We start from the raw sequence: 26,436 nt of genomic DNA on the forward strand, positions 1-26,436 counted from the left end.
TCTTTTCAGTTTTACTAATATTCAAGTAAAATTAAAAAATAATAAGGTTACATTAAACTCATCGTTACGAGTAATTATCTTTAATATCGCAAATAAGCATTCATTATAATTATTTACTTGCCGACTATTATGATTGAAAAAATTCAGATATACAGTTGTTCGTATCTAACGCATCCATTGAAAAACTTGCATGTGATATTGTTAAAATTCCGGTTATCAACGAGATTTTAAATCGATTATGTTTCAATTTTACCATATGTATTCACTTTCACCTTCACTTCACTGGTTAACAGCCTCTTTTAAGGAAAATTGATTTTTCAAACAACAACGACAAAAACTACAAAATTTAAAGCAACATTACGCTCCGTTGCAATAATCTATAGCGTGAGCCACTGTGGAACTGGAAGACAGGTTAGTTACGCCAGAATCAACTGAAACGTTACGAAACTGTAATAAAAACAGGAGTATATAACAGGTGAATTATATACATATATTCGCTACAAATTCACGACATATATATGCACGTATACGCAGTTAAATCGTTAGTCATTCGTCTTCCACATCTACGTTGTGTGATATTGTGAACGTTCAACGAAATACCAACAATACATCTGGAATTCAGTGATACATGTATATGTGTAAGTTTGAATCGTATAACGTACATTTCACGAAGGTGAATTTAGCAAACCTTTTTCTATCAATCGATCGGAAAACCATCGAGTTACGTTAAAAAGCATGTACGTTTTCAAGTTTTGTTCAATGAGTTAGGTGTCAGTACGGTCGAAGCACATAAAAACTGGTGCTCGAAGTAGCAAGTTGTTATCACTCACAACGTTTCAGGAAGACGCCCTTATCAGCCGACGCTATTTATTCTGACTCTCATCGAATACATCTGAATAATAAAAAGATTTTTTTGTACGACGCGTGACACGTTCCTATTGATTTTACATTTCCGTACAGTTCCGGGACTCTGACAACGACGGATAATTCGGAATCCTGAATAAAGATCTGTCAAATCTTAACAACAGCAGAATGAATCATTTTTCGTATGGATGGAAACCTGAAGTGGTCGAACCAGAATTTATACAACAAGTAACGTCGAAAGCGGAAGTGAGTATTAGTATGAAGCTACAATTTTATGGCTATTAATTATATAAATAGGTTCGTATTACATAAAGTCAAAGTAATTGTTAAACGTCTGTTCAACATCGGTTACGCAATAAAGTTAATTGGAAATTAGATCGCAAGGATGTATTTAAAGTTTAAAAAATCGCGCTCTACATGTTAATTCGCAACATGTTTCATAGATGGTGTATATGTTATTCTATTGAACCGCATGCGCTAGGGTCCAAAGATATAGAAATATACCGAACAGAGCCGAATGAAGTCGAACACAGACGAGTTATAATGCCTATTTATACTGGTAGTTTGTGTATATGGACAGTTTGACGAATCGCAATTGCAAAATTATGCCAGGGAACGGAATGTCAACATATCGGATTCGTTCTTTTTCGTATACAATGACTGATATTTGCCATTAGAAAAAAATTCCACAGAAGACTCATCTGCGTTATAGCGCCTTTAGCCGTGTTGCGTGACGAAACCTAGGTAAGGGTAAGAGGAGAATGATCTCAGTCCGTGTCTCCAGACTTGTCAACGTAACGGTTCTGTGTGCGCACTGTGAAAACCCGTGGAATAACAGCTTTGGAATTTCTGTGTGACTTTCGTTTATCGCCTAAAGTCTGAATTATTTGACTGCATATAACGAACACGTGCCATAAGCTAGCTACTAGATACTCTAATCAGGGTGTAATCATTGTGGAAAATGAGTTATTACGGTGATGGGAACGGAGCTGCGCTCGACGATGTATTCGTTAAGGCGGCGGTCGAAGTTAAACGATTCCTCCCGTCGCTTTTCAACATCAAAGTGGTACGCGTTTCTCTAAAGCAACGACCAATTTCTTATTGTTAGGTTTTTAATCAATCAACTTACAATGCTGTTCCACTACGTTGTTATTGTCATCGTTCTTCTTAATTGAAAATACCTTGAAAAACTTGTTTCAAATAATTTTATCTGAACGACAACGCTTTTAATAGGTCATGTTTCATTTAACGTTTTGAAATACTCTGTATATTCTCGCATTTCATTTAGTGGTGGTAGAAGCGATAAACTATTTGCTTGATTTTATATGGAATAATTGTACAAGTAATTATTTTTTTAACTAACAAGACTGAAATATTTGTGTCATTTATACGAAATTCTTCATTCAGTTTAAACCTAAACAAAGCGTAAATTTTATTGCTATTGCGTCTTATTACATTAAAGGTGAAACTGTAGAAAAATTGATGAATACTCTTCGATTTCGACGATTTTTGGATATGTTGTAGAAATCGATGTTTTGAACAACTCCTCCTTATACGTATAAGACTGGACTCGCTTAGTTTTCGAGATATTCGCCAAAAACTGCCGGTAACCAATACCGATATATATGTTGCCACAGACGTACAACTATAGACAGAATTCATTGTAACGGTATCGGCAGTTCCTTTCGAATACCCCGAAAACTAAGCGAGTCCAGTCCAAATATGTATAGGAAAAAGTTGTTCAAAACATCGATTTCTGGAACACATCCAAAAATCATCGAAATCGAAGGGTAGTCAGTCTTTCTACAGTTTCACCGCGCTAAATAATATCCTATACTTATTAACAACAAATGACCACGTTAATCTTATGTTAATAATTATTTGATAATCTTGCTTCAGAGAAATATGAAATAGATCCTAGCTATATAAAAAAATTATAATAAATAGAATTTTCTACAACAATCATATACATGGTATTAATTTTCCTCAACATCTTTGTATGTGTGTGTATCACGTTACTAATTCTCAGATGCATTCTGCAACTTAAAATTACATGTAATGCGTTTAATTCGTTGCTGTATGTATCGGATGACGCTAACTTTCCAACTAATTTCGCTCACGTTTTATTGCATGTTTGGACATTTCGTCAGGTATCTATTTTTAATTATTATGATAATTAACCGGTTTCAGGTTTTATATGTGACTCTTTACAAATTCTGCATAAAATATGTTATTGCTTTCCTTACATTTACTTTTTCCAAACATACTCTTTACTTATCATTATATGGGCTTTGCCTAATTACTTTCACCCATTAATTTAATTAATCCTAAACTCCTAGCAACCTTCTAACAATGATATTCTGGTCGCATATTTAGATACATATCATGTATTACGTTACATCTGTGTTAATTAAACCATTTATCTGTATTCGTTCGGTACTGTCTTTGAAAATTAACGGACACATTTCGGTGATGATATAATCCAATTGCTTTAACTACGTCAGTATTTACTTGAACAAATTCACTGCAGAAAAATTGATGTAATAATAAGATTCACAGATGTCATTTCCATTCGGTGTACGCATGATACTTAAGAGCAGTTTAAAACCGGAAGTCGTACTCGAATTGAATAAAGCTACGCGACTGAAGTGTTACAAACATTCCAGCATGTATGTGACTTTTTAAGTCTCTAGATTCGTAAACGTCTTTTTATCGTTTTTTCATAAATATTCGTTGATGTAGTTAAATAAGTTAAAGTTAAAGTTTGATTGGTGAGAGATAGAGGTAATGAAATATTTTTATATTATGAAAAAGAAAATAGGGAGAAAATGTAGCATTGTTATTTCGATATTATTTCCAGTAAAATTAATCCAAGTGCTGAGAAGAATGGAGTAACGAAGTCAGAGTGATCATTTTAAAAGATGATGACGTTCCGTTGCGACAATTCAATGAACGCGTACGCATTCTTTATCTCTCGTGATGTGTTTGCAAGAAATGATTAAATAAAATGCTCCTATCATGCGTCATGTGTACACGTTATTACTCAACTTCTCATTCATTGCACGTGCACTAAGAAGAATACTCTAGATAGGAAAACGTGTTTTGTTAAGTTGATTTACACGAGATCCGAAACAACCTTTTCTTCTATGAATAAATAAAAAGTATTCTATAAATACAACTACAAAGGATTTCACACGAAACTAAGATCCAGATTAAAAAGTCTTATTCTATAATTGCGTAAAGAATTAATTCTTGTCCGCTTACACGATACTCTCGGCTACATACTGAATCGATATAGTAAATGTTTAAAACGATCAGCATCTTTTTCTACGTAGAAAACCATTTCACTTACAATAAAAATTTGATAACGTTTACCTTTCCAAATAAAAGTAGCTATATACCTTTTGTAGATAAAATTTGTAAATTAACAAAGCTCTGGTGTATCACTGATATCACTGATATCACCTGGTGCTAAGTGACTAAGATACTAACGTCTATGACGAGAAGTTGCTTTGTGCGCACTTTTTAAATCGCAATCAACCATATCTTTATACGTAATCTGAAATAGCTGTGGTCAAGCTTTCTTCCGTTTGTAATAACGTATTGCCATATGTGATAAAATTAATGGGAGGTTTGCAGCCACAGTATACTTCCGTTCGCAATCGAGATTATACATACACTTCAGTTTGCTTATTATAGTAAAAGTATTTAAACGTTCAAACAGCTAGGCACATATTTTCGTTCTTCTTAATTTTTAGTCAGAACAAGATAATTCTAGTGGAATTTTGTGCACACAATTGTAATTTCGGTTACGGTATACGATCATTTTTACTCGTCGATATATCAAAATGGAACGACGAAAGTACACGAATTACAGATACTTAAATTATATAGCGGAAGGTGTAGCTGAGTTAAAACTGTCACCAAAATTAGAACATGCCAAAAATATCAGTATCGAGAAAAAAAGCACGGTTCCTAATATCGCTCAAGGAAAACTTCTATCTTATACAAAATTCTCTGAAAAAGAAAACTTAAATTCTCGATCGAAATCAACAAAAGAAAAAAACACTTACAAAGACAAACCTCTAAGGACAACCGCAAATTTTATTGGGAAACCCTACTATAACGTAGGCTATCGTAGGAATTGTTTGTTAAAATTATCATTGCGAAGAAGAAAGATTTCGTATGAAAAAGTTTAGAACTGTGTAGAAAGGCATTGTTTCTGTTTCAGTTAGGAGAAAAGGGTTCTGGCTTCAGACCCCGAGCAGCGGTTCAAGATTTTAGCAAACTTAAGCAAGAATGTTTGGCTACGGGGACACTTTTCGAGGATCCCGAATTTCCAGCGGATGATTCATCGTTATATTTCTCGAAAAGGCCAGACAGATATATAGAATGGAAACGACCGATGGTAGGTCATCTTTATCTGTATCTCGAACTCTTTATAATTTACGATGTCATGTATCGTGTATCTATATTTTTTAAGCTATTTTTTTTTATTTGTACCGTAATTGCAGAGTTCTAGAAAATATTACACAGAAAATATTCATCCAATTTGCTTCGATGTTTTCTTTCTTCGGCTGTAATTTTTGAGGCTGATAAAACTTTAATCGAGGACCAAGTATGCGATATCGTATCGTAGAAATAAAAATCTGTAGGAAGCCATCGATGATATATAACGTTGATTAAGTGTCAAAATACTATTCAAGCTGTTTGCTTGTATCTTTATTTCATATTGCGTAATGTACATGGTTTAAAACATTTTCCCATTTCGATGTCACTTGTGTTTATGAAATTCTAATCTCCAAAGAAATCTCCAAATAAAATTGTAAATGTACAGATCCGATCTAGAGATAAAACGTAGTAAAGCGTCGACTACAAGGGGATGATGACGGTCTAATTACGTAGTCTTAACCAGGATAATTCTTAATATTTACATGGGAGTATTTGATTACAGGAAATCGCAGACAATCCTCAACTGTTCGTCGAGGGTTTTTCCAGATTCGACGTTCAGCAAGGCGAATTAGGAGATTGTTGGCTGCTGGCAGCAGTCGCGAATCTCACTATGGATGCCAATTTGTTTTTCCAAGTAGTCCCAGAAGACCAGAGTTTCGAAGAAAACTACGCCGGTATATTTCATTTCAGGTATTCCCACGGCTGATTATCATACTGCGTAGATTGAAAACGTTTATTCGGCTAAATCTATATACATATATACGTATTAACGTTAAACAGATTCTGGCAGTACGGTAGATGGGTAGACGTGGTGATTGACGACAGATTACCGACCTACCGCGGCGAATTGGTATACCTGCATTCGGCTGAGATCAACGAATTCTGGAGTGCTCTTTTGGAAAAGGCGTACGCGAAGCTTCATGGGTCGTACGAAGCTTTGAAAGGCGGAACCACCTGTGAGGCCATGGAGGATTTTACGGGTGGTGTGACGGAAATGTATCAAATGGACCAAACCCCTCCAAATCTATTTAGTATTTTGCTAAAAGCTTACGAAAGGAACTCGCTAATGGGCTGCTCGATAGAGGTAGACCCGACGTTTCTTATCTTCTGTACTCATTGGACGAGCTTAATCAAGCTAATTATTATTTTAGCCTGATCCAAATATATTGGAAGCCGAGACGCCTCAAGGACTGATCAGAGGCCATGCTTACAGTATTACACGTGTCAAATATGTGGAGATTCAAACGCCAAACCAATTTGGGAAAATACCGCTACTTAGACTTAGAAATCCATGGGGTAACGAGGCAGAATGGAATGGTCCGTGGAGCGATCAGTAAGTTATTCATCAGATTGGGTGGTTAGCACCCTTGAGAGAAAGTTACTAACGAAAGATACCGAACGTAAGAAAAACTAACGTTCCCGTATCTTCCCGTAGTAGACAAAAATGTAAAGAACACTCGAAATAAAAGATGCTTGTTTGGTCTGAAGGACCTTAGCCATGAAAATGCCAAGATTTACTTAAGAATATTGAAGGTACGCAGTAAGGATGTGTAGACATCTGCTTGCCATTTTGCTCTCGGTGTGCGGCTTGGTCTCTGATGTGGATTGAGATGTGGTTGATGTTACAGTCACGTAGACCTTTTCCGCGAAACTATTCGATTGAAGGACCGACGATACATTGTTAGGCCTGTCGGCACTTAGGCTTTTTCGCGATATTGTTTATAGTTTACCCGATATCTCTTAAGCCTCTCGTCCACGATACTACAAAAATGAATGTTTGTTTAATAGATCACCGGAGTGGAGATTCATTCCCGATCATGAGAAGGAAGAGCTAGGCTTAACCTTCGACATGGATGGTGAATTTTGGATGTCATTCCAGGACTTTACGCGATATTTTACGCAACTAGAAATATGTAACTTGAATCCAGACTCGTTGACCGAAGACGATCTAAATGCCGGGAAAAAGAAATGGGAGATGAGCGTGTTCGAAGGGGAATGGGTACGCGGTGTTACGGCAGGAGGATGTAGGAACTTTTTAGGTAAATGTTCCTTTTCGTTAGTATTCGTCGTTCTTGTTATTCTAAAATACTAATAGATGTTATTTTTGATGTGGCTCGCAGAAACCTTCTGGCATAATCCGCAATACCGAATTACTCTCGAGTACCCAGATGAAGATGATGATAAATGTACAGTCATTGTTGCGTTGATGCAGAAAAATAGGCGAGCACAGAGAAGAATGGGTGCAGAATGTCTGACAATTGGATTTGCCATATACCATGTATGTACTTATGTAGAACTGATAATGTTAAAAAAGATCCATATCCTAGTAATTTTTAAATATTCGTACAATTTTGTTACGGTTATGGGAAATAATATGCTGATTACAATGATTGTAAATATACAGTTGGAGTACCCCGAACGGTTACCCAAGCCATTGGACATTAATTTCTTCAAGTACAACGCGTCGGTTGCAAGATCGCCAGCATTTATAAATTTACGAGAAGTAACGTGCCGTTTCAAATTACCACCTGGTGTGTATTGCATAGTTCCAAGTACGTTTGACCCTAATGAAGAGGGTGAATTTTTGCTGAGAATATTCTCCGAAAATAAGAACAATATGGAGTAAGTAATCTCTTCCTTAAATCAAAAAAGATGAAAGAAGAGAGGAGGAGAGAGAAAGAAGCTAAAATATTGATATTAAAACTATATTCTTTCAGAGAAAATGACGATGAAGTTGGTGTTGGAGAAATTGATGATAGGGTAAGAGAGATAGTGTTTGATATTTGTTTTTTACACAGTCAATGTATCGCACAGTTGATTTACGTACACAGTCAGCATGATGATTAATCTTGTACAACTCATTAACACGCATTGTAATACAAATAATGAATTGAAAACCAGTTCATTATTTACACTATGCATTTGCATATTGATAATCTAAATCTAAACTGTTAAGCTTTTATAATGCTTTTAAAGAATATCGATGTTTACAGTATAGATCTACCATGTATGTGTTTGGTCCCAACTACCAATGTGTAACAAAATTGATCTAAGAAAATTTACTCGATGATCATGAATCTTAATTAATAATTCGTAACAATTCGCATGTTGACGTTGCTTGGCTTCTAGGTCATTAATCCCAAAGGTGATAACGAACACGAAGATGGAGATAAGGTAAGTAATGTGCACGCTAATATGTTTTTAATTAAATTCACACACTAGCAAGATCCAATTACAATTTTTATAACAAATGCAAATGCAACTAATGCAATATAGTATGTCTAATAATAATTAATAAAATCTCTGTGATATTGGACTTTATGAATTATCTTTATATGTATTATTAAATTTTTATATTTTTATCTTTTCAAGGTTCGAGAAGAACCAGATCCAGACCGTAATGCAGACAAAGTTCGAGAATTTTTCAAAAAGCTCGCTGGTGACGATATGGAAGTGGATTGGATGGAGCTAAAGGAAATTTTAGATTTTGCAATGCGAAAAGGTATAGTTATTTTTACTTAATTTGTTTATATTAGCCGCATATCAAAATAATTCAGTTACAGTAATACCAAAGACCACGTTATAAGTAAAATTGAGAAAAATGTTTCGCATTTATAATTTATTTCACTATACAGGTATTTAAATATAATCGAAATGTGTACATCTTATATAATTGCGGTTAATATCTGTTTATTATATGTACTATATAATGTACATGTACAGTATTGTATTTACTATATCACGCTACTCATGAAATAGTATTACACGTATTGTATATATTTTTAAGAGAAAATTCTGTTAGAAATAAGTTATTGATTTTATTTAATTGTTACGGCTGTCTGCTTATTATTTAAGAAGAAAGCTTTTATACCTTTACTTTCTCACAATAAGCTTCCGAAATAATGCTTTTTTGTTTAATACCGTTTGCTGTTATTGACCATAGTAGAATTTACGTAATTACGCTTTTTCGTCATCAATCATTCATTCGTTTAAAATACTTTGTGGAAAGACACGCAAATAGCACAATGCATTCTGATTTCGTAGCACTTCGATTAATTTGTTTTCACGTGAATCAATTATATACTGTGTGAACGCTAATGCAACTCAAATTTCATTCGCGTAATTGTGCATGTTTTGTTTCTTGCTGTATAATTACTTCATACGTACTATACATAAATACATTTGGGTCCACATGGGAGATAGAAATACCTCGAGTCCATATTATACTGTAATTAATTCACGTTCTGGTTAAAATTGTTTCTTAACGTAACATGATACGACTAATAAACTGTTCGATTAGAATTTTTTAATTGACTTCCAAATTAACATTTGTTACGATTAAAAATTTCAAGACAATTTAAAAGTGATAGAAATCTGGCAACATTTCTGGACAAAGCTTTTCTTTACATAAAAATCAAATGTACTGATAATACATACGATTTGTATACGAATTAATGAAAATATCTATAATAGTATTAAAAATTTGTGATTTTTAACATGTATATTGATCGATCTGACCCGAATGTACATATGTAAAATTTAATGTTAACATGTAGCTGTATGTTACGGGTAGAACTACCACAGTCGGCGCGTCGTAGTGAGGCTCATGCCCCTGAAACTGTACAAGGAAATGGTTCGTTTATCGACACTCTCATCTCACTGCTGTGCGGCATTGTTTGTAATAATGAACAGTACAGTAAGATTGTAGGTAAGGCATCGTCTAGTCTAGTACTTACATAGTACATACTTCACACTACAGGTCATACGTATGTAACATAGGAGACAGATATTTTGAAACATTAGGTCTTTTCAGAAGAAAAATGAGTTATTAGAACGCAATCGTAATTCTTCCTTTTAACTTTTTTAACATCTCAATCCTCGATAATAGTACTGCAAATTTTATATTAAGAAGGCATCGTTTATTTTATCCGATTGTTAAATGTAATACGTAATTTATAACTAATTGTTTGAAACAAATAACAAACGTATGTGTATAATTGTAGAAGCGAGGCAAATAATGCTCAAAAAACGAATAATTAAAAAAGTTTGTGCATGTGCCTTTATCATAAAGAACATATACATATAAACCATTAACGATGTTGCTTGAAAATAATTCATCGGACTTCGAATGCAAAATGTCGATAAAAATCTGTAGCTCTATCATATAATCCTATTATAATTATAACCTATTGTTGTCTATTTATATTTTTTATATCTGTGATGTTGTCACCTTCAATTATATATCTAACGATAATCCTTTAATATCTTCTACTTTGTAAGGTTTCAGAAGTTTATGTAGTTGATCAAAATGTACAATATAAAACAATACATTTAAGTTTAATCGATTATAACGTTCAATATTATAAACATAAATGATTTCTATATTTCAGAAACGAATGATAAAGGATTCAGTAAGGATGTATGCCGTAGTATGGTGGCCATGCTAGATGTAGATCACTCTGGAAAACTCGGATTTGAAGAATTTCGAACATTATGGAACGACATAAGGAAATGGAGGGTACGCTAATTTATTGCTATCAATTGTTCACAATTTGAAACAAAAATTAGATAAATAGATTAGTACATGGGAAAGATTATTTTTTTGGTGGATCATCCACTTTCCATTTATTAAAGAAATATCTGTAATTAGATGAGAACAAAAAGCTTTACAAAACATTTGCTTTTCAGGCTGTATTTAAATTATACGACAAAGACGAATCGGGATATTTGAGCGCGTTTGAATTGAGGCAAGCATTAAATAGCGCAGGCTATCGACTCAATAATCACATTTTAAATATCTTGGTACATCGTTACGGAACAAAGGATGGTATGATCACCTTTGATGATTACATCATGTGCGCAGTTCGACTCAAGACAATGATAGGTAAACGAATATCGATAAATAGAATAGGAGATCTATATCATAATATAGAAATTAACGAATATTTCCATTTCTCAGATATTTTTAGAGAACGAGATCCAGACTTAACTAATACGGCGACATTCACAATGGAAGAATGGATAGAGAAAACGTTATACTCGTAATCTAATGCGTGTATCAAAATCATTGATAAAGATAAGAGAAGATAAATACGTTCGTATCTTTTGTCATGCTATGTATGTATTAGGAAATACTTGGCGATTCCATCACGTTTTTCATCTTGAAAAATTATTTTTTCTATACTGCTGTTTTTCAATTTGCTGATTGTACATTGATCAAATATAAAGTAAAAACGCAAGATATTTATTAAAAGAATATTTGTTTAGATATGTATTATTAGTAATGTTCTATAAATCTAAATGTATGACATTTTATAAAGTTTATATTAGTATCACAATTCCTTTCAAAAAGTGCATAGAAAAGAAGGGAAACATACATAAAATTTTACTATCTATAATAAATAATTTATTCTTTGTATTTTTGTCGATACTGTTATACATGTAAAGAGAATGTGCCTTAGTTAATGTATCGTTGTACCTATAAAATCTAATTATCTTAAAATGATAATAATTTATTATATCGGAAACTAGTCTATATTTTATACATGCTTTATCATCTCCTTCTCGTTCAATTACCGAGTATACGAAAATTATAAGATCCAAAGCTCTGTTTATATACTCCACACTAAATAAAGTTTAAAAACTCTGTATTTAGTGTAAGAAATATCTTTTTATTTTCTTTCTTTCACAATTATTGTAAAAAATTTCTTTACCATGTATTTTTATGATATATAAAAAAATATTTTTACAAAGGATATTGTAAACAACAAAAAGTTTAATAAGATAAATTAAACTTACGTATTGTTGAATTCAACCGTCTGTCTATCTTGTTCCCGTTTATCTATTATACGATCAAGTAAGTCAGACCTGAAATAATGTACAACTTCTCCAATACATAATGAATTTATAATCATAAAGCAAATTCTTTTCATCACTATAACGATTCATGCTTTTATCTCGAAATATACCTAGAAAGTAAAAAAAACTGTTTCACCGCTTTGTAAAAAATGTATCCGCGAATAAATATTTTAGTTGTCTCCCTAAAACACACTTCACGTATATTCGTAAATTTAAATATAATTCAATTTAATCTAATTAGTATCAACGATTACTATATAATAGAACAATAAAACTTTTTTTCACAGTCACTACACAGTCATCTAAATTTTTTCACTATGGATGAAACAAATAGCCTAATGTTATTATCGTGAATACACAACAAAATATAATTATTTCGAAAGGCTCACAAGTCACTTTTACACTGATTATACTGACTTGGAATATTTTTTCACTATCATGAAGGTAGATATAAATCTAATCTCTGCCTGATTACGACTGAGCAGCATAACTTTTAAACCATTTCTTCTTGGCGGCTTACTGACAGTTTGAATAACATATATAAATAAATATAGCTGTGTGTACGTATAGCACTGTATATATTTAAGTACTATCAGGCATTACGTATATGTATGTATTATACAGAGAAATTAGCTTTAATATTATACTAGAAATTAGAAAATAATAATTAAAGTTATAACTGTATTTCTTTGTAGTATAAATTTTAGTATAATTGTTTCAGTACAATTATTGTATGTTTACTTACTAACGACTATATATGTATTACAATAAATTTTAATTTTGTTACCTATACCGAAGTTTTTAAATTTTAAAGAATTTAATAAATAGAGAACCTTCAGATAAAGCAGAAATGTCATTCTTTATAATTAAAATTTATCTTTTATCGCAAAAATAAAATGTAAGAGATCCATAATATTTTTTATTTCTATCCTGTTTATAGTGATTAACATCGGAAAGGAAATCTCTCTTAATGTCATATGCGCATGTGTATACATATATATTCATGTATTCAAAACGCTGAAGCAATTTCATTTGGTGTTAGTAGATGTTAGTAAGAGATCAGTTTTCGTCTGCCATAAACTAACCTCATTTGCTTTGAAAAGGTAAGAAAGTAAATAATTTTAATAAGTTTATAACATAATTCTATAAAATAATATCAGTGTACTAATTTTCATTTTCAACCTATTTCACATAATTTAATTTTTATGCATTTTGTATTACTTATTATGAATGTAAACATGTCATATATCAAGTATATATTTAAATAAATATAAAGAAATCATATCATCTGTAAAAAATAAAAGATTCTTTTTATACGGTATAAGTAAATATTATTTTCTCATAACATATTTATTAATTATAAACATATTTTATATATATAATTTATTTCTATATATAAAACTGAATAACTTCTGATAGTATATAAATTTGCAAACACAAATTATAATATTTCATTGAATATTTTTATTGCTTAGATTAGAAGAATGTTCATTCTCGTCTTTATAACATTTTCGTGTTAATATTCCAATATTGTTAACATAACTTGTAATGTAGAGAAAGATCAATAAGTGATAATTAATTTATACATTGTAATAATAATCATTACTGTCTTATATGCATAACAATTATAAGTAGCTTTTTCAAATGATATTTTGTAAAAACGCATAATAAAATATATATTTTAGATAACAGGTTTGAACAATGTCAGAAGTTCAAGAAATAGTACCAGAAGCAACAGAAGCAACTGTAGAACAAGATGCTGTATCTGAGGAAGATAAACAGTATTTGACTGATTATATAAAAGAAACAGAACAGCGACTAAATGCAAAAGAAGAACTTCGAGCAGCTAATTTAAATCCTAATAGACCACCAGAAACATATTTCAGTAAATTAGATTCAACGCTGAAAAGAAATACTACGTTTGTTAAGAAATTAAAAAATTTTAGTAGTACACAATTAGACACAGTTCTAAAGGATATGACACATTTAAATTTGACAAAATATGTAAGTGAAGTTGCTACTGCTTTGGTGGATGCTAAATTAAAAATGACAGATGTTGCACCTGCTATTAAGGTGTGCAGCTTTTTGCATCAGACATACGCAGAATTTTCAACTCATTTTTTTGAGAATTGGCAAAGAATTTTATCTCTAAAGGTTGTAGACAAGATTGCAAATCCAAGCAAACTTAGAGTAGATCTTCGATTTTATGCTGAACTGGTTAATGCAGGGATTTTCACCCATAAGCAAGGATTACCTCTGCTTGGTTCTGCATTAACGGTTTTAATTAATATGGATAAAGAAGAACATAACAATGCAAGCATCATATTAAGCTTCTGCAAACATTGTGGTGAAGATTATGCAGGTCTTGTATCTAAAAGAGTAAGGGAAATATCCGAAAAGTTGAATATAACTATACCCAAAAGCAAATTACTTTCTCCTGATAAACAACAAAATGTGAGATTATTGTTACGAGATTACTACAATTCATTATGTAAACATTTATTAAAAGAACATAAGGATCTTCAAGCTTTTGAGAAACAAAATCGAAAGATTTTACAAACCAGAGGCGAGCTGAGCTCTGAAAGAAAAGAAAAACTTGAGAGTCTTCAAATATCCTATGATCGTTTACTTAATAATGTGCAAAGTTTTTCTGATACTTTAGATGAACCTATGCCAGAACTTCCTGTAAATAGCGAGATGAAAACAGAAGCAGAAGAATCATTGAAAATGATTAGCGAAGGAGAAGAAAATAGTATCCTAGAGGATATGTGGGGTGATGAAGAAACAAGACGATTTTATGAAGTTTTGCCAGACTTAACAGTATTCCTTCCAGGATCATATTTGAAAGAAGTACCTAAACAAGATGCTCCAATAAGCGAAGAAGCTTTAGATGAGGAAATAACATTTGATGAACTAGAAGAAACTGAAAAAGTAGATGAACCTGAGGCAGAAGTGGAAGAACCACAAGTTTCGAATATAAGTAATAAAATACTTCTAGATGCATTTATAACGCATTTGCCAAATTGCGTAAATCGTGAATTAATTGACAATGCAGCAGTACACTTCTTAATGAATCTCAACACGAAACATAACAAGAAAAAGCTAGTGAAAGCATTGTTTGGTGTTTCTAGAATTCGTTTAGATCTACTGCCATTTTATTCACGATTGGCAGCTATTCTTTATCCTGTTATGCCTGATGTTGGCAATGATTTATGTTCAATGTTAAAACATGACTTTAAATATCATGTACGAAAAAAGGATCAAATTAATATAGAATCAAAAATAAAAGTTGTTAGATACATTGGTGAACTTGTTAAATTTAAACTTTATTCAAAGATAGAAGCATTATATTGCTTGAAAGTTTTGCTACATGACTTTACACATCATCATATTGAAATGGCTTGTAATTTGTTGGAAACATGTGGAAGATACCTATTTTGTTCATCAGACTCACATCAAAGGACAAAAGTATATTTAGAACAAATGATGCGTAAGAAGGCAGTCACTGCATTAGATTCACGTTATGTAACAATAATTGAGAATGCATATTATTATGTAAATCCACCAGAATCTACTGGGGGTGTATCAAAGAAAGACAGACCACCTATTCATGAATTTATAAGGAAATTATTATACCAAGATCTCTCAAAAACAAATACAGATAAAGTTCTCAAATGGATGCGTAAACTAGATTGGGAAGATGAAAGTGTATCATCCTACGCTATTAAATGTCTCACTGCTGCATACAATGTTAAATATTTAAACATTCGATGTGTAGGAAGTTTATTAGCTGGGCTTGTTGCACATTACGAAACTATAGGTCCTCACGTAGTAGATGGTGTATTAGAAGACATAAGACTATGCATGGAAATTAATTTACCAAAATTTAATCAACGGCGTATTGCTATGGTTAAATATCTTGGAGAATTGTATAACTATCGCATGGTAGAAAGTGGAGATATTTTCCGAACGTTGTATCTTTTGATTACATTTGGAGTCAGTATGGATCACTCCATACCAAGTATTTTAGATCCACCTGACCACCTTTTTAGAATTCGATTAGTCTGTACACTATTGGAAACTTGTGGACAGTACTTTAGTGGTGGTTCTAGCAAGAAGAAACTCGATTACTTTCTAATATTTTTCCAAAATTATTATTGGTTCAAATATACAGATCCTATTTGGACTCCAGAAAATCCATTTCCAGTAGGCATAGATTATATGTACCGTGATACATTAACAATGTTGAGACCAAAAATGCAATTGTTTCAAAGTTATAAAGAAGCACAATGTGCTGTGGAAGAATTGCGAAATACATTATATCCCACTCTTGGAAATCCTATTGCAGAGGATGGTATTGAACGTACTGATGCAGAACCTGATATGGGTGTAATTGCCGAAGGAGATGAAGATGTAGCTGTAACATCTGGAAATGGTAGTGGAGATGCAAAAGGTGTGGCTGATTTGCATTTTGAAGAATCTGAAGATTGTTCTGAAGCACAATCAGAAGAAGATTGGACTGCTGATGCAGAAAGAGATTACACTATGGGTACACAAGAAAATACCCAAGGAGATCAAAGTCTCTCAGAAGGTGGCACTGATGGTGTTATTATGGATGTTACAGAATTAAATGCAGCATTACCGGCTGGCCCTAGAAGAGTAAGTTGTCCTGAAGATGATGACTTCTTATCTGCTCTTGATAAGATGGTTTCAGATAATATACAAGATAGAATGCGAGATTCAGTAAAACCACAACAAGTGGATATTTCAGTTCCTTTGCATGTAAAAAGTACTAAAAAAACATATGAACAACTGCAAGAAAGACCTTCTGATAATAGTACAGTCGATTTCGTACTTATGTTAAGGAAAGGTAATAAGCAACAATACAAGAATTTAGCAGTTCCTGTGTCATCAGAATTAGCAATGAATCTTCGAAATAGAGAACAGGAACAGAAAGAAGAGAAAGAACGAGTTAAAAGATTGACACTGAATATTACAGAAAGACAAGAAGAAGAAGATTATCAAGAAACAATTAACCAGAGTACCAGGCCAGTGACAGTAAATTTAAATAGAGAGCGACGACAAAAATATAATCATCCTAAAGGTGCACCAGATGCAGATCTTATATTTGGCCCCAAAAAGATACGGTAGATGTATTTTAATGTTGTTGGAAATCAATACTTGTCATGTTAGAGGAAAACAAAGAATCTAAAATACGAACTATTTGATGTTCATCTTTTTGTGTAGGTTCTGCAACAAATTCGTGATACTTTATTATTTTTTTTTTTGAAATACATATCTATATGTTGTTTATATGAATTCTCAATCATATAGATTTCAATGTAAAAATATATTTTATATTAAATATGCAGAAATGTGTCATATATGTCAATATGTATTTGCATATATGCATATGGAAGAAAAAGCTCTGTTGTATTTGAATAAGATGTCTTTTCTCTGTTACTTTCACATTATAAATATACAAAATTACCAATAAAAAATCAGTTTAGCTAATACTCAACATCAGGATTGTTTATTGTAAAAATTTTAATTGCAGAATTTACATATTGACATAATATAATAAGTCGTATTAATAAATTATACTTCGATATTTTTAATAATTTAATTAAACTTTTATTAACAATAAAAAAGATACAATACGTTTAGAACTAATCACGATATTGTGTTATTCGTCAAAATGGATAAACTTTTATAAATATTAGTATACCTTTCGGATATTTTGAAAAAATATTATATTAAGCTTCATTCTTATTGTATAAATAAATGTAAAAAAACCAATAATTTTCTAAAAAACAAATACAAATATACATACAAATAAGGAATTTGATATACAATTATTTATTTTTATCTAAAATATTATTACGGTGTACAAAATGAATATAAATAAATGTTAGCTGTTTTTATGTTTGATACTGCTCTCTTATACAGTCTGCCATAATATCACATATCTACCTTGGTATATGATATTGGTAATCATAAATTAATACTAAATTGCATATTTGCATTATATTATCTCCATACTTTATAGATCTTCTTCTGCATCTTCAAATTGACCTGCTTCTATATCCATAGCATCATCTACTTCTGTACCATTGTGACTTGTCCCTATTTGTTCTAAAGGGATAAGAATAAAGAATCTTGATCTTTATAGAATATTGATTTCTTTATATTAAATCTATTAAAATTTTAAATATTACCTGTTGGTAAAATGTAGGGAGCATCACCAGCACCAACATCGTACTGTTCAAAATCATCTTCCTCTGCATCTTCATAAATATCTTCTTCGGCTACAAAGATATGTAAATTTTTATAACATATTTGATTGTTTAATAAAGGATTATTAAAACAGCTTTATTCACCATCAGAAAAACTATCTTGTGGATCAGGATGAAGAGCCTGACATTGGTTCATTGCTTGAAACATTGTCTCCAAATTATTTGTGTTGTCAGGGGCAAATCGCATTTCTGTGATAGGTGTATCTGCATCTTCAAATTCATTATCCGAGCCACTATCTGAAGCTGGTGGCAGTGGTACATCTATATGAAATATTATATTTAAAAAATATAAAAACATGAAATCTTAATATATTTAGCAAAAATTACATAGAAAGTAAAATCAGATTCTTAGTATTAATAATCTGTATATAATTTAATTTTCACATATTACTGAACTTTATTTAAATTTTATTCTTCACTGGAAGACAAGCAATTGCATTCAAAGGGAACTTAACATACCTGGAAGATCTACTTTTGCATCGACCATAATATATAAACATTGTCTTGGGTGTGCTTGTTCATCTCGTGATATGGCATGTAAAGATATATGAGGGTATTCAAGTGAAAATCCTTGTTGTGTATCATAATTCACCCAAGAAAGTAAGCTGCCAACATGAACATCGTATTGAAAATTGAATATATTATGAAATATAAGATTGCGTCATATTAGTACTTACCTCTCTGTGATATACAGAGTTCCTTTTCCTACTTCCCTATCATTAATATACACGGTAGTATTTAGTTCTTCATGACGTATTCCCTCCTGTGGTGCAAGAAAATTGCTAAGCACTACCATCTTTTATCTGCAATATTTACTTGAGATATAGGACCAATAGCGTTTGATTAAATGAACCAATTATTTAGACAAATATACAGACAGGAGACAAAAATAGATGAAAGGTTATGCCGGAATTTATAAAATTATAAATTTCGTTATATTATACACACAAATATATATAAATTAATATAATATAATATACGTATATACATTTCATAACATACAATAACATAAATTTCATACACACAAGTTCGGAAACATAACTAATTAATTATGCACTTTATTTAACGTAAAATGCAGTAAACAAAATTGTAATTGCATGCTTAAGATAGCAATCTTATTAGCTTTATAATACTTGTCTTTTATACTCAATTTAGCTAATACATAATCTATTGATCTATAAATTCGTTACCTACTTGTTTTTGCAAACAAATTATAAATAAGAAGAGAAAATCCTCCACCAAATGAACGAACTTGTAAACTTGACAACGATTTTATAACTTTAATTCTTACACAATACTTCGAGATCACTTTTTACGTTTCGAAATATATACGCGACAAAGTTCACTAAAGCTTTACAATCGCTAAAATCAATCAATATGAAGATTTTTCATTTTTTAATATTAGCAAATATACAACTTTTCCGCACCCTGTTGTGTTTGTATTTTACTTTATTAATGCAGAATACTTTTTTATGATAAACTATACATAGATGTTACACTAGTATACTTGAAAGGGCGGGAAGTTTTGTTGCATATTTTTGATATTACAATAAAAAGATATTAAACTGTTTGATGATTTTATGTTACAGATAAGTATATAAATTTTGGGTTCTTAAAAATATGTTTCTCTTTGTTTCAATTCTATTGTAAATTACTCAAAGATTTAGGAATTGCGAATAAATTTAGATATTGATAAAAATGCACGAAGTATTAAAATAATATTTTAGATATATAGAAGAACAAGTAGCTTCTCAAGAAAAAAAGATATATATAGGGAAGAGATACAACTTTGTTGTATTATAGGATAATATTTTATTTTATTAATTGGTACAATATTTATTTTACAATTTTAAAATTATTGTTATCATGATAATGAGGAAACTATATAAGAATATTTTATAAATCTATTATAATAATAAATATATATAAGTACGTTAGACGTATGAAATTATTAACAACAGTAAACAATTTTTCAATCATTTTTTTAAATATAATAAGCGTATTATAACGCATTGTTGTAATTGTATATAATATATATATATATATACTTGTTAATTTTGAAAAATTATTATTTATGATTTGTTCGCTGTCATTATTATACATTCTTTATACATGTAAATAACCATCATATTTAATATTTATTATCATACATTTTGCATAAAGTGAAACAAGTTCTTCCTATTTTTTCTATGAAAATAATCCCTATTTACTATTTACATGTTTTTACATCTACCATATAAAATTAATACATCGCTGTGATATTTAACTTTACTCGTTTCATATAAAATATAAATCAAATTAATATTTAATCGAAGCTTCTAAAATTTATAATACTGACTTTAAATTCGAAATCCTTCTCTATATACAGCAAAATAAAACATTCAGTAATGTAAAAAAATTTATAATATCGTAGTTTACGAAAGAATGTTAAATTAAGATGATATTCTATGGATTTAGCTTAATCAGGTTATTTTAGGTAAACTTTTGAAAAATAAAATGAATAATCATTACATAAAAATAATGTTAGTATAAACATATAACATAACATATAAAATTATTTTAATATAATTGGGAAATAAGAAGTAAATAAATGGTAATAATTGATTTTATTTTTAAAATATCGGTTAAAATGTTAGCATTCTAATTGTGCAAAATGATATAAATACAACCAGCTATTGCTGACTTCCATATTTATTTTAATATAATATACGTTCTGTTATTATTTTAATAATCTTTTTAAACTTAATAAAACTTTACTATTTTTAATCTATTATTATAAAGTTATATGTTTATATATTTCGTTATACAGTATACATAATTTATAAACTACTACGATTACATGATGTAAGAACATAATTTCATTTTATACTTTATGTAGAAGTTCGTAAGTTTATAGACATATATAAATTATAGCTTAAGGTGAAGAGAATCAGCATCTTTATAAATGTTACATAATTTTTAAATATATGAATGAGTTAATGAAACAAAACAGTAGAATTTTTACTAAATTTCCATAACTTTAGTTTTCGATCATGGTATATGCGATATATATTTATATTTTAGATAAGTATTAAAATTCTATTAATAACAATTACTAAATTAAATTTATCATATAATGTCAAAAAATTTATGAAAGTATGGATATAGTAATATCATAATTGATAATAGAACACAAGAAAGCCATCTGAAAATGTTTTATTAGGATTACATGTGGCAAGCGAGGCTTTTGTTTCCAATTCCTCAAATTTAAAACTCATTTCCATAACATTTTACGTACATACATACATACTGTCAGTACAATAAAAAGTGCTCTGTTTAGTATTTCGCACTTCATTTACTACTAGAAATTATTGTTGCAAGAAGTATCACTTTGACATCTTTAAGACAATCGGTCATCAGTCTTGGGTAAATTTTGTTTCCTAATGAGTCTATAATGCTATTCAAATACAACATATTGAAGAATATCTGGCTTGATTGCTATAGATTATTTGAATAATAAATAGCAAATAATATATATAAATCCATTTATATTACGAAGAGTAATGTTCATTTTTTCAACAATAATAACTTGATTTTCATAATAAAGACAATAAAATATTTCACACATCAAAAACATTATTTTCTCATTGTTGACGTATTAGATAACCTTCCATGTTCAAACCACTAAGTTACCCATTGTAAATGAGCCCTATAATATATTTTTTCATGTTACATTTTATATTAGATATCAATGGTTCTGTACAGCTCATGCCAGACTCTCCAATTTTATATATTTTTATACTATTGATAAAGATAAATAATATGTGCTAGAACTAGAAGAATATGGATACAATGTACAGCTGAATTAAATAGTTATACTACATAATTGAGTATCGCTAAACGTTACTAATGTTAATTGTGCAGTTTTTTTAGTCGTGTTCATGGGTACAATGAACTGAATTTTATTGTTGTCTTCAAGGGGCTAAGTTCCAAAAAACATCGAGAAACATGTATTACACTAAATCTCGTGACATTTTTGATATGTTTCATATTTTTAAATATCATAAAAGTCCTTTGTGAACATGTAATGACAGTAACAGTAATAACAGTTATAGAAGTAACACTAATGATGATACTATGAGCAATAATAATAACAATTAATAGTGCAGCAATAGTGGAGGTAATTATAATAGCATTAATAATCATAATAATAGCTATAATAGTATAGTAAGAATTGTAAAGTTTAATAATGAGTCAAAGATCAACAGTAATCAGTGAAACAGCATTAGTAATGATGACTGCAGTATAATTGCAACTATAATTTATTTCACAAACATTTAGACACAATCATCAGAAAAAAACAAATTATATATGTAAATAATTTGTATGATTAATAAAAATTGATTGTAACATTTTGTATAAAAAACGTAATACAATAAATTTTAATTAAATAACCTGTAAAAATAATTGTAAAATTGTTTTTATAGTACAATATACTAGGTACATAATATGTAAATGATAGTTACGTTTCCGTCTGTGCAGAAGTATACTAATTAAAGAAACACAATATATAATACGTTGTTAAAAAGAACACATTTTTATATACAATAAGGACATGAATATGGCACGAAAAATTTATGAACGAAAACATCAAATGCTGTCATTAACTTAACACGGAATAAATACATTAAAGAGATGTAATCAATCTTTATCACTTAAAGATAGTGTTCTTAGTTTACTTTTTCAAGATTTTTTTTACTATGCATGTTTTTTTTTGGAACCTTTCCCATTGTATTAATCTACACCGTCCATTTGTTTACTTCGCTTATATCATAAATACAAAACTCCCATGAAGAATATTCTTAGACATCACTACATGGAAACTTAAGATTGCAATGTATTTGTAATTTCTCGATGTACAGTTACCAAATCTTGTATATATCCAGCTAATCTGGCATTCAGTGTATCCAAATTCTGTTTTTGGACTTTATTTGCGCTTAATGCAAGCTCTAATTGTTCATGAACAACCCTTAACATTTCACGAAGTTCTGCATTTTCTTTCTGTAAAGCCTGAAAAAGATGAGATTATGAATTTATATATTCATTTATTTAAAATAGAGGAATAATTAATTAAGCATGACTAGATATTATTATTAAATTACTATACTCTTTTGATTGAAATAATATTTAGTAAATATAATAGCTAGAAAACATTTTTATATCATTTTAATTATTCGACAATCATTAGTTATTAATGTTTAATATGATTATTTTACAACATATACGTACTACAAAATCTTTATTTTTTGTAGCTATAGTAAGAGCTTTGATTTCTTCATTTTTTGTTCTAAGTTCACTTTCTAATGCTTCAACTCTCAACCTTAATGCTTCGCTATTGCCTTCTGCTATTTTTCCAGCTTCGAGATCTGCATACTTAGCTTTGATCCTTGCATTGTCTTCTTTATATAATTGTAATTGTCTTTTCCATTCATCGACATTGGCTGTGGATTCCTGTAGCGCGCTCGTTAATCTGGCATTATTTGTTTTTAATGTAGTCAATTCAACCTGCAAACAAATTTTTTGCGATAACTTATATCATATGCTAGATAATTTTTTACAATGATTAGGTATATTTTGATACATAAAACCATACCTCCCATTTCTTAGCATTTGCAGAGCTTTGCGCTAATGCAAGTTTCAGCCTATCATTCTCATACTTAAGTTGCATTTCAGCTGATTGTCCACCTGGCGTCGAACTAAGTTGCGATGATTTCCCTTGATGTTGTGGACTTTCTGTACTCTGCTGAGAAACACTCTGTGATCTTGAATGGACTGCATTTTTCAATTCATCATCCACTTTATTCTGACAACTACCAGGTAAGGGACTGCTGCTTACCAAAGACACACTGTTTTGAGTGGAGATCATGTTGGCATTTGGATTGGGATTATTCGATGCTGATATATTGGAATTAATCATCGATGAATTTGGCGGGTCTATAAGATCTTGTTCTGACGATGGCATACTCGATCGTGATGTAATCGGACTAACATTTGCACTAGTAGCAGGAGTAACGGATGAGCTGTTTGATTGTAATTTAGCACTAGCTAATTTAGTGGCTTCCTTCACTTCATGAAACTTCTCTATGAACTGCCAAATGAATAGTATTGTCTCTGAGATTGCAGTGTACAAGTGACTGTACATTAACTTAAGACATATTTCACAAACCTTTCCTAATTCTACTTCAGATGAAAAGCCAAGACCATATATAGTATTAGCTCTAACATCTGACCATTGCCCAAATTTTTGTGATGTTTTTGTGAAGGTCATATTTGGAGTAATAGTACTGTTTATTACTGCCTAAAAGAGAAATAAAATAATGTAAGTTTATTTTAGATATAGTGTATATTTACTTTGTTTAACAGTTTAGCCATTTTTCAGTCACCTTTGTTCCTTCAACAGAAATTATTCTGTATAGACTCCTTGTGGAGTCATAAAAAAATGAAATAGACACTGCTGCTGTAGATGCTGATACCCAAGATCTTTTTGTCTTAGGATCAATATGAAACACGTGCCCTTTACATGTGAAAATTGGTTGTTCACTGCAATTTATTAAAAGTAAAAGACTTAGGTATCTAAATATATTGATCTAATTAATACATGCAGCATCTATTTATATATACCTTGATTTATATAATCAAAATATAAATTATAGGTGTTTTAATAATAACGAATATCTTAAAGTTTATCTTTTTTGTAGAACTTTATTACATGTATATTCCACAGAAACATAACAAAATCAAATACATCAAAAAATTTCAAATATACATATCATATTACATGCCTTAAAATTAATCCAATGGAAAATCTAATAATGTTACAATTTAGCATTACAATATCATATAAATTTGGAAGGAATCAAAAGAAATAAATATAAACAAGAGATTTTCAGTTTTCATAAAAGAAACAATTATACTTTTGTCTTAATTTCTTTAATTTCTCACACGTGCAATATATGTACAATTTATATATATTGTTCTTTAAAATACGTAATTTTACCAAGTAATAAATATACTTTATGTGAAAAATAACTACAATAAAAAGAAATAAACATTTACAATAAAAATAAACATTAATAAAGGATTCATCACTTTAATAAAATATGATATTTATAAAGCTGATCTAAAAAGAAATAATATAATTACATAAGCTTGGTATGTTATATCGGAAATAAAAATATAATCGCATTAGAAAACTGTCGAATAGATATTAACGTAATAAATATTTATAGGGTCGTCGAAATGAATTTTCACAATTAGAGTCTAAAAATATATGAAACGGTGCCCGAGTAAACAACTAGAATAAACACATTTCACGCGGTGTCGACTTATCCCACTTTCACTGTTTTATTTTATGGTTATACATATATGAATACAGAGGGGGAAAAAAAAGAGAAACATTCTGGTCCAGTTTCCTCATGTATGTACGCACCCACCTAAATGCGTATCTGCGATGATGTCGGGAATATGATAGTAAATAGACGGGAAAGGAGGATAGTGTTCATTAGTTAACGCAACGAAAGCGACACGACCTATTTTGTATCAATTGACGGTATTCAGTAATAGAAGAATTAAGGATCGTTTATCATAGTTGTATGCGACATAAAAATGGTGTGTACATATATTACACACCCTTAAAAGGCGGTGCAGAATACCACCACGTTCACTTACCCCATTGTTTCTTTTCCCGATGTCATACAAATGTTGTAAATGATAATTTCACAGACTCATAGAGAAATGAATTTAACGCGAATGCGTGATAACTATTTGCGAATAGAAATTTTCAAAATGATTAGAAAATTGATGAAAATGAATTCGACGAAAGACAGAGTTACACCAGTTGACAGCCGCCATCGGCCAAAACTGTATAGGCGAACGGCAACGATCACGCAACGACATGAAACTAGTCGAGTTTCTACCATATACCTGG

At 30.5% G+C, this 26,436-nt stretch overlaps 4 protein-coding genes across 18 annotated transcripts; 2 read left to right on the forward strand and 2 right to left on the reverse strand.

Annotated features, from left to right (window-relative positions):
* The first annotated feature begins 968 nt into the window (after positions 1 to 968).
* Positions 969 to 12,109, forward strand: Calpa (calpain A). Of its 11 annotated transcripts, none has more exons than XM_072007022.2 (15): positions 969 to 1,110; positions 5,096 to 5,272; positions 5,819 to 6,006; positions 6,097 to 6,400; positions 6,468 to 6,649; positions 7,105 to 7,355; positions 7,437 to 7,594; positions 7,721 to 7,938; positions 8,034 to 8,076; positions 8,446 to 8,490; positions 8,689 to 8,818; positions 9,890 to 10,024; positions 10,707 to 10,834; positions 11,005 to 11,200; positions 11,276 to 12,109. In XM_072007022.2, exons 1-15 carry the CDS (start codon positions 1,033 to 1,035, stop codon positions 11,359 to 11,361), a joined length of 2,319 nt encoding a protein of 772 aa, XP_071863123.1. In that variant the 5' UTR covers positions 969 to 1,032; the 3' UTR covers positions 11,362 to 12,109. The 11 variants fall into 11 exon arrangements, with proteins under 11 accessions (XP_071863123.1, XP_071863126.1, XP_071863116.1 ...); XM_072007025.1 differs by lacking the exon at positions 969 to 1,110 and adding an exon at positions 1,394 to 1,608; XM_072007015.1 differs by lacking the exon at positions 969 to 1,110 and adding an exon at positions 1,623 to 1,930.
* Positions 12,110 to 12,979: 870 nt separating this feature from the next.
* Upf2 (UPF2 regulator of nonsense mediated mRNA decay) lies at positions 12,980 to 18,103 on the forward strand. 2 transcript variants are annotated; one of them, XM_072007010.1, is made up of 2 exons: positions 12,980 to 13,072; positions 13,860 to 18,103. In XM_072007010.1, exon 2 carries the CDS (start codon positions 13,876 to 13,878, stop codon positions 17,323 to 17,325), a length of 3,450 nt encoding a protein of 1,149 aa, XP_071863111.1. In that variant the 5' UTR covers positions 12,980 to 13,072; positions 13,860 to 13,875; the 3' UTR covers positions 17,326 to 18,103. The 2 variants fall into 2 exon arrangements, with proteins under 2 accessions (XP_071863111.1, XP_071863110.1); XM_072007009.1 differs by lacking the exon at positions 12,980 to 13,072 and adding an exon at positions 13,155 to 13,277.
* Positions 18,015 to 19,960, reverse strand: Icln (chloride nucleotide-sensitive channel icln). 2 transcript variants are annotated; one of them, XM_072007030.1, is made up of 6 exons: positions 19,661 to 19,960; positions 19,148 to 19,273; positions 18,930 to 19,075; positions 18,555 to 18,731; positions 18,393 to 18,482; positions 18,015 to 18,309 (listed from the first exon to the last, which is right to left on the reverse strand). In XM_072007030.1, the coding sequence occupies exons 2-6, from the start codon at positions 19,264 to 19,266 to the stop codon at positions 18,218 to 18,220; spliced, it is 624 nt and encodes a 207-aa protein (XP_071863131.1). In that variant the 5' UTR covers positions 19,267 to 19,273; positions 19,661 to 19,960; the 3' UTR covers positions 18,015 to 18,217. The 2 variants fall into 2 exon arrangements, with proteins under 2 accessions (XP_071863131.1, XP_071863130.1); XM_072007029.1 differs by having other exon boundaries at positions 19,665 to 19,959.
* Positions 19,961 to 21,649: 1,689 nt separating this feature from the next.
* Positions 21,650 to 26,423, reverse strand: Homer (homer protein). 3 transcript variants are annotated; one of them, XM_072006988.1, is made up of 7 exons: positions 26,178 to 26,423; positions 24,893 to 25,049; positions 24,676 to 24,807; positions 24,346 to 24,597; positions 24,103 to 24,249; positions 23,739 to 24,014; positions 21,650 to 23,519 (listed from the first exon to the last, which is right to left on the reverse strand). In XM_072006988.1, exons 1-7 carry the CDS (start codon positions 26,201 to 26,203, stop codon positions 23,334 to 23,336), a joined length of 1,176 nt encoding a protein of 391 aa, XP_071863089.1. In that variant the 5' UTR covers positions 26,204 to 26,423; the 3' UTR covers positions 21,650 to 23,333. The 3 variants fall into 3 exon arrangements, with proteins under 3 accessions (XP_071863089.1, XP_071863088.1, XP_071863090.1); XM_072006987.1 differs by having other exon boundaries at positions 24,103 to 24,597; XM_072006989.1 differs by lacking the exon at positions 24,893 to 25,049 and having other exon boundaries at positions 24,103 to 24,597.
* Positions 26,424 to 26,436: the final 13 nt, after the last annotated feature.

This window comes from Bombus fervidus, chromosome 7 (genome assembly GCF_041682495.2).
Source record: "Bombus fervidus isolate BK054 chromosome 7, iyBomFerv1, whole genome shotgun sequence".
Lineage (NCBI taxonomy): Eukaryota > Metazoa > Arthropoda > Insecta > Hymenoptera > Apidae > Bombus > Bombus fervidus.

Excerpts from the sequence above, each read along its gene's own strand:
- Calpa (XM_072007011.1), top strand. The coding sequence starts at position 4,713 with ATGGAACGACGAAAGTACACGAATTACAGATACTTAAATTATATAGCG. Across the intron at positions 5,273-5,818 it reads TAGAATGGAAACGACCGATG|GAAATCGCAGACAATCCTCA; the intron begins GTAGGTCATCTT and ends ATTTGATTACAG. Across the intron at positions 6,401-6,467 it reads TAATGGGCTGCTCGATAGAG|CCTGATCCAAATATATTGGA; the intron begins GTAGACCCGACG and ends TTATTATTTTAG.
- Upf2 (XM_072007010.1), top strand. The coding sequence starts at position 13,876 with ATGTCAGAAGTTCAAGAAATAGTACCAGAAGCAACAGAAGCAACTGTA.
- Homer (XM_072006987.1), bottom strand. The coding sequence starts at position 26,203 with ATGACATCGGGAAAAGAAACAATGGG. Across the intron at positions 25,050-26,177 it reads TCGGGAAAAGAAACAATGGG|TGAACAACCAATTTTCACAT; the intron begins GTAAGTGAACGT and ends AATAAATTGCAG. Across the intron at positions 24,808-24,892 it reads TTTCTGTTGAAGGAACAAAG|GCAGTAATAAACAGTACTAT; the intron begins GTGACTGAAAAA and ends TTTCTCTTTTAG.
- Icln (XM_072007030.1), bottom strand. The coding sequence starts at position 19,266 with ATGGTAGTGCTTAGCAATTTTCTTGCACCACAGGAGGGAATACGTCAT. Across the intron at positions 19,076-19,147 it reads ACTCTGTATATCACAGAGAG|CTTACTTTCTTGGGTGAATT; the intron begins GTAAGTACTAAT and ends TCATGTTGGCAG. Across the intron at positions 18,732-18,929 it reads TGCAAAAGTAGATCTTCCAG|ATGTACCACTGCCACCAGCT; the intron begins GTATGTTAAGTT and ends TATTTCATATAG.